At 43.0% G+C, this 7,679-nt stretch overlaps 1 protein-coding gene across 1 annotated transcript; it reads left to right on the forward strand.

Moving 5' to 3' along the window:
* Nucleotides 1–257: 257 nt before the first annotated feature.
* onecutl (one cut domain, family member, like) lies at nt 258–4,732 on the forward strand (the record flags this gene model as incomplete). Its single annotated transcript, XM_081388436.1, has 2 exons — nt 258–1,305; nt 4,422–4,732. The coding sequence occupies 2 exons, from the start codon at nt 258–260 to the stop codon at nt 4,730–4,732; spliced, it is 1,359 nt and encodes a 452-aa protein (XP_081244562.1).
* Nucleotides 4,733–7,679: the final 2,947 nt, after the last annotated feature.

Genomic DNA, 7,679 nt, shown 5'->3' on the forward strand with positions numbered 1-7,679 from the left:
AGCATTGGTCGCCAAGGCAAAAGCAAGACTCACATGGATAAATATAGATGCATTTATGGAACACAGAATTTGCTTGCATGACCCAAGATGGTGCCAATGTGATGAAATGTCTCTGAGAGTACACTGAAATCAGATTTTGAGATATAAACAGCATCAGGAACTGTTTTTATATTATATTACAGTAACCACACATTAGACTGTTAGAAAAACACATCAGCTGGAATTTAAGGAAAAAGTGGAGTGAGGAAGGTAACGACATGGATGGTAATATGGGTGAGATGTCCGTGCACAGCCACGTAGAGCTGGCGCACAGTCAGGACAGCCGAGCCATGCTGCACTCTCGCGATCTCGCGGCTGCTTTCCCTCGTCCCTCTCTGGGAGGCCCCGCCATGGGCCTGGAGTCCGACCACCAGAGCTCAGCGTACGACCACAGCATGGCAACTCTGGGGTATGGTAGGGATGCACCAACCAGCTGTGGTAGCACCTACACCACACTGACACCCCTACAACCCTTTGATGACAAATTCCACCATCATCACCACCACCACCCCTGCCTGCCTGTCAGCAACGTCATCGGCAGCTTCACTCTCATGCGAGAAGATCGAGGTCTAGGAGGAAACTACTACACGTCGTATGGAAAAGACTTTGGTTTGGGACAAGGTCTGTCTCCACCTCTGGGCAGTGCGGGCCTGGAGACCGCCATGCATGGCTATGGTAGCCTGGGAAGTCAGAACGGAAACAGTAGCCAGATGCTTCCAGGTGGCCATGAGGTCCATATGGGCAGCAATGGGGGGAACATCTGTCGAACAGCGGCAGACTTTGTGAGGGAGATGTCACCACCCACTTTGGGGGGCGAGCATGGGGTCAGCCACCAGCTAAACAAAATGGATGCCCATCAGCACACTCCCACCTACCACCCCCATTTATACAACCAGAGTTATCAGCACCACCTCTCCAGCCAACAGGCTTCCAAGCTTGGGGAGCTCCCTTCTTCTTCCCCTTCCTCCTCCGGCTCCAGCCTGGGAAGAGAGGGCATGCTGGCTGGCTCACAGAATGGCGGCGGAGGGGAGGAGATCAACACTAAAGACGTGGCTCAGAGAATCATCACTGAACTGAAGAGGTACAGCATCCCACAGGCCATTTTTGCAGAGCGGGTTCTGTGCAGGTCTCAGGGCACTCTGTCAGACCTGCTCAGGAACCCCAAACCTTGGGGGAAACTCAAGTCTGGCCGCGAAACCTTCAAGAGGATGTCCCGCTGGCTACAGGAGCCAGAGTTTCAGAGGATGGCCTCCTTACGCCTGGAAGGTAAAAGAGCTTGTTCAGTTGAATTGTAGTTTGAATGTATTGTTGCTGTGAAACAGAACAAATGCCCAAAATTAACAAGTATTGTTTAAGACAATTGGTACATATATGATCAACCACAAACAAAGCAAAATTTTCCATTACAGTAATTCAGTCACTATACATGAAAAGTACCACAGGTACAACAGTATTTTTGACCAACATTTGATCAAATTACAGTTAAAATGAGCATATCAATTTGTTGCAATAAGGCTAAATAAACATTTTTGAGAGACATTATTGAGAGATTTCACCTCAAACCCAGTGCATCTTGCCGTGTTACAATGTTTTGACATTGAAGAGGCTGAAACTTTAACTGTTGTCCAAAGCACACAAAGAGATCTAGAGAAAAACAGTAACATGAGAATGGACGATGGTGGGGGGGGGGGGAGGCGGTGCGTTTGGCGATGCAGGGATGGGGCGGTTTTCAAAATGTCGGCTGGCGTGCTGCAGCAGCCACTGAGGATTGTGGGGTGGGAGACAAACACAGACACGCAGATTCTCCCGAAATCTTTCCGAATCCCAAGCGATCAATCACCTAAGCATGAAATACGCTTCAGAATGAATTATTCTGCTTGCATTACCACTACAGATATTGATTGGTGACCACTGTGTCCTCAGTCGTAGGGGTGTTCCATGCAACGAAATACATGGAATCAATCAATGCCCTGTTGGCCTGAGTGGTACCATGTCCTGCTGTTGTTGTTTTTGTGTGGTAGTCGCTAAACATGCAATTTTGGAAATCTTCGTGAAATGTTCATACGGGATGATGAATGTAAACAGTGTTTTGTTGTTTTCTTTTTGAGGTGATTTTTCCTAACTTTGAATTGATATGGACTCTGAATCTTCTGTTGGCCAATTACTATTTTATGGATTTTTTCTTGAGGCTTTTTTCACAGCTTCTGTGCACAAAAGCATAAGTGGACACCTCTGTATTTCCCTATATAACCCACTTTCCATGAGTGTTGACTTTTCTCACCATGCCCTTTGTTTAATTACTAGCTGGTATTGATTTCCTTGGGAAAGCAACGCAGAAGGCTCCTGCACACACCTCCTGTGAATAAGACGGCATGAGCAAACATTAGAATGCATGCGGCTACACGCCTCCTCTCTCAGAGGCAGCAGGAGTTCAACTTACCGACACATTTAATGATGATTCAGCTTAATGCAGTGTTTTTAACCAGTATTTACACAACAAATACCCATCCTTTTAAAATCCATCAGCACTTTTCAGATACTTGTTATTGGGAGGCTAAAATTATGACTCGTTTTTCTTTTCTTTTATACAAGCTTTCATGCATGTTGCAAACAGGGCCTGCGATCACACTGCATTTGTTGTACAATAAATGCATCTTTCAGTATTTCATAAGCAAGATTTATTGACCTAAAATTAATATCCTGGTTTTTCTAGATATCACAAATCTATTTTCTCTTTCTCTCACTCAGTTTTTCCTCAGGTCTTTTGTGTGGATGTGTTCTGTTTGTTGTGCCTGTGTGTTTTCACAAACTGGCTGAGCTTTGATTGGGAGAGAGATGAACGGAGAGAAATTCAGTCGCAGGGCAGGGTAGAGATCATTACTCTAAAGCTCGGTGTTCGGACAGCATTGGGATTTCAAACACAAGCACTGAAGCCTAAAGCTCTTGTCTTAAGGAATCACAGAGATATAATCGGCTTAAATAGCAGAGGCTCTTTCTTTTAAATTCTTAGCATTTTTTACATTTTATTTTTATATAAAATGACTTAGTTATGTTTAGATCTCTGCCGCGCTGCTGAGATTGACAACAAATGTTGTTTGGCACGCAGAAGCTCCCCTTTCATCCAGCACTAAAGGGGTTAAAGCTCCTCTATAGGTCGGGGAGTCTGAGCAGCACAGATTTAATCAATAATTTCTATCAGCCTGTGGCTGAAAAAAAATCAGCAGGGGGTGGAGTAGGCAGGGAGTACGGCTTCGGGGGGAGAGGGGGGTGATAGGCAATTGGGGGGGTGGGGGTGGTTTATGAAAAAGGCTTTCGATCACGTTTCAGCTACATGAGACAAGTGGTATACATCATGATTAGGGCCTGCTCCCACGATCATAAGAACTCTATGGGGGGAGGTTTATGTCTCAGAGTGTGGTGGATTTATAGCATGGTAATTCCTACCTTTTACACATGATTACAACATCAGGAAGCATTTAGTTAATGGTCGCCGTTGTACTGCCGAAAGCAGGTTGGGCCGATCGAGAGGATCGGGAGTTGCTTGAATAGGAGACAGGGGTAACATGCTGAATTGAAACATTCAAATGTGCATTTTGAGGACAACAGACTTTCTTCTGGTTTGTTCGCCATCTATTTGATATAGATGCTTATTGTTCAGCACGTTTACAGTCTTTCTTCATATCGCTTAATCTCCCTTATCCTGAATTTCCACTCAGGAATCAATAAAGTACATTTATCTATCTATCAAGTTGGCAGTTGTCTGATAGAGACTCTCTCTGGTTTTCAGGCAATAGTCTGGTCAACACCCAGTGCGGTATTTAATTAAGCCGTGTATTATATAACAATAATAGCTGTATATGATAATTTAATAACATAAAAATGCAGAGTATTGACAACATTAGCTCTAACTGATCTTTTGCATCTTTTTTTGAGAGTGCAGGACTACTCAGTTTCATTTTACATGCATTTAACGATTTTGAGACCTTTCTAAGCTTTTGACTGTAATTTCCTGATTTCGTTTGCAGATTTTAAAACTCAATTTGGTTGCAATGTTTAACATTTTAAAATGTTGAGATCTTTAACATGTGAGATTTTTTAATTTTTTGACTATATTTTCACTTGCTGAAACTGTCAGCCATTACTTGCTCGTTTTTTTTTTTTCAGTTTGAAATTATTTAAATTATTGTTAAAGACAAACGGCACTTGTTAAAAAATCTACACTGAATGAGGCGCTCTTTATTTTCTCTGCAATTAAGAAAGTGTAGAGATAACAAAATAAATAGCTAATAATGATGAAAAGACCTAGCCTATTTATATTTCCAGGTCTTTTTTTGTAGACTAATGTTTTTCTCTCTCTGTCTATTTTTTTTTTTTTTTTTCAGCTTGTAAGCGTAAGGAGCAGGAGCAGTCCAAGCTAGAGCGCAACCAGGGGCCCAAACGCACCCGGCTAGTCTTCACAGACCTGCAGCGTCGCACTCTCTTGGCCATTTTTAGAGAGAACCACCGACCGACCAAAGACCTGCAGATCACCATCTCTCAGCAGCTGGGCCTTGAGCTTTCCACCGTAAGCAACTTCTTCATGAACGCTCGCCGCCGAAACGTCAACCGCTGGACCGAAGAGGGCCGCCCGTCCTCCACCGGCTCGTCGGGGTCCAGCACTGCATCTCCAGCTGTGACCTGCTCCACGGCATGATGGGAAAACGAGCCGTTTTCCGCTCTGCACAGCACAGGTTTACCTGTAGCTCCTAGAGTTTTTAATCAAGGGTGTTTTTGAATTCAAATCAACAGCATATGAAACCAAAGATGAAGTCTTTAAGAGGGTGATGTCCGCAATGTCTAGATGAGACAGGCATTGATTGTAGTTTTAGCGTTGGTTATTTTAGCTTTAATCGTGAAGGACGAGCCCAACACTTTAGGGCTTATGAAATCATTCACAAATCAACATATTGAGGGTTATGAATAGATATTGAAACGTTTTATTTTGTCATTTGTTACAACGTCTAAAATCAGTGCAAGGTCCAAACGTTTCTGGTTTTTCTTTGTTGATCGTGACAGACGGAAAGTGGCAGAATGATATTTTTAGGGTTCTCGAGAGAGATGATTTTGCAACAGATGGACAATTGATGACCAAAGAAACCAAGAAGGATGCAAGCGAATATTTCAGAGATTCATTTAAAGGGAAAAACTACTGGACAAAGAAGCTGAAACCAAAATATGAACATTTTTCGAGAGCTTGTTTTCTTTTTATACTCCTTCGTTACAAAATGCACAGGATGGTGTCGCATCCAGACGACATTAGGAAGAACTCAAAACAAGGTGGTGGGGAAAGTGCAGCCGTGACACTTTTTGCAACAGACTTTCAACTTGTTGGTGAGTTTCTGCTGACAGAATGGCTGCAAAAAGAATCCAGAACGCTCTCTTCTCTTGCAAAATCTGATTTCAAGAAATGATTTCTTAGATATGGAGATGGAGAAATCTGGTTTTTGTTTGTATTTTGTACAAATTTCAAGCACACAATCTGGCCGATGGCTGTTCGTACCGGAAAAAGCTCAAAATCTCAATGATCCTGATGAAAAATACTTACAAAAAGCTTGAATTGAATATGAAATGAGAACCACTTTGTGTATTTATAATTATTTATGTATTTATTTCTAATCTTCTAGCTATTTATTTTATTTATTTGCTAATTACCGTCAGTATTTATTTGTTGTTTGTACGTGAAAAACGACCCTGTCTCTGATAGGAGTCCCAATACCAAAGATGAATATTTGTCCTCCCTGAATGTCCAACGTTTCTCGTCTCCTGACCGCCGTGTTAGTATCTCGATAGACAGACTAGCGTACCCATCCATGTTCATCATTCACATGCTGCATGTTTAGACCCTTTAGGCCACAGCCTGACTGAACAGATCGAGACTCAGCGTGATCGTACAGCGGCACACAAGTGGCTATGAAGTCGAGATGCTTCTATATTTAGGCTGTGTTGAACTGTGATCTCCTCACTGCAGTCCACATTTACTGTACGACGACCATACATGCTGCGCTGAAGTCTCTCGGGGTGGGCAGTCGAGGGAGAGATCGTCCCCTTTTCAATGCTCTTTCTCGTTCCCCTGTGTTTAACCTTTGCAGGGCATGTAGTGAGGCCCCTTCGCAGCACGCACTTGAAAGAGGGCCCATGAAAGAGGCCATCGACTTTTGCCGACTTCAAAGAGGCCCTTTTTATCTGTGTTCTCTCGGTGGCTGGGGCCGGCGCTCGGCCAGGCCCATGGGCTTAGGGCGTTCACCAGGAGGGCAGATCAGAGGAAGGGGAGGGGTGGTGAATGGGAGTTTGGGGATGGAAATTAAAGTTTAATGAGCGACAATTGTAAGCGTGCTGCGCGCAGGGCAAAGGGTGTCTGCTTGTGCGTCTCAACTCTCCAGGTCACCCTGTTGCAGCGCTAGTAGTTAACTGGGTGGGCCTCTCTTTTCGTAGAGATGTAAGGATTTAGGTTATTATAATTTGCAAAATTACAGCGGTAGATGTTTAGAGATCACTCGATGACCTTTAGTGTCCCGAAGATCACGTTTAGCAGATGGTGGTTGACGTGCGTTAGTGTTTGGCGCCTCCTGGTGGACACATTGTTCACACAGACTTATTGTCAATGAAGAGGGGCACACAAAAATAGCGGCATATTCTCGTAGTTTTTAACCTCTTCAGATATATTTGGAAGAGTTACTACAGCTTGTAAATCTGAAGTGATAGTTCCATTCCGCTATCCCACCGAGGGGAACCCGTTTGGCCCTTTTTGTTCTACCCGACAGCTCTAATTTCATCTACCTCAACTGTGTGTGATGGTGTGTCGTGTAGCTGAGATGTAACTGTACCAAAGATCCCATCCATTCAGGGAGCGTCTACTCTGTGCGTTACTAAGTTTTTATAGCCAAATGTGCTGGAATCAATCCGTGAACACAACTAAATCACAGCCCTACCTGCAGGCAGAGAGAACCTTGTTTGTGTGTTGAGCGTGTGTGTGTGTGTGTGTGTGAGAGAGAGAGAGCGAGAGAGCGATTGAAGAACATTTATCAATTTAAAGACCAAATGGGAATGACAATCGGAGCAAGAAAGGGGATCTTGCTGATCTTATGATTGCTTATCCCTCCAAAAAGAAAAAAATAACCAAAGTGTTACCGTGTAAAAGTGATAGAGACCAAAATAAATGTTAAATATGTTTGTCTCTACAAATATGATGCAATTATGTTCTAGCTGTATCATATGAATCACCCAAAAAATATATAATTTTAGCAAACCTGATTGGATCACAACATAAGCTGACAGAATTCACTCTCAATGCTTTTTTTTTTGTTTGTTTGTTTTTTTGCATCTGGGGATCCACTTATTGACGGTTCAGATAAGCAGACTGAAAAGGTAGCAAGTGTTTTCTTTTTTCATTTACCTATCACTCATCTGAAATCTCTTTCTGCTGGTGTGAACATCTGTGTCATTTTATGTCATTCTCTCCCTTGTGTTACCTTATGAATGTGGCTAATCAACCAAAGGTGTAAAAATCACAGCAATCTAAATGTCAATCATAACTGGACATTGTGTGCTGATCTTGAAAAATCCTTTAATACCTCATGTGAAACTGTTCGTTGTGATGTTGC

This window comes from Scardinius erythrophthalmus (genome assembly GCF_964197995.2).
Source record: "Scardinius erythrophthalmus genome assembly, chromosome: 16".
Classification (NCBI taxonomy): Eukaryota; Metazoa; Chordata; class Actinopteri; order Cypriniformes; family Leuciscidae; genus Scardinius; species Scardinius erythrophthalmus.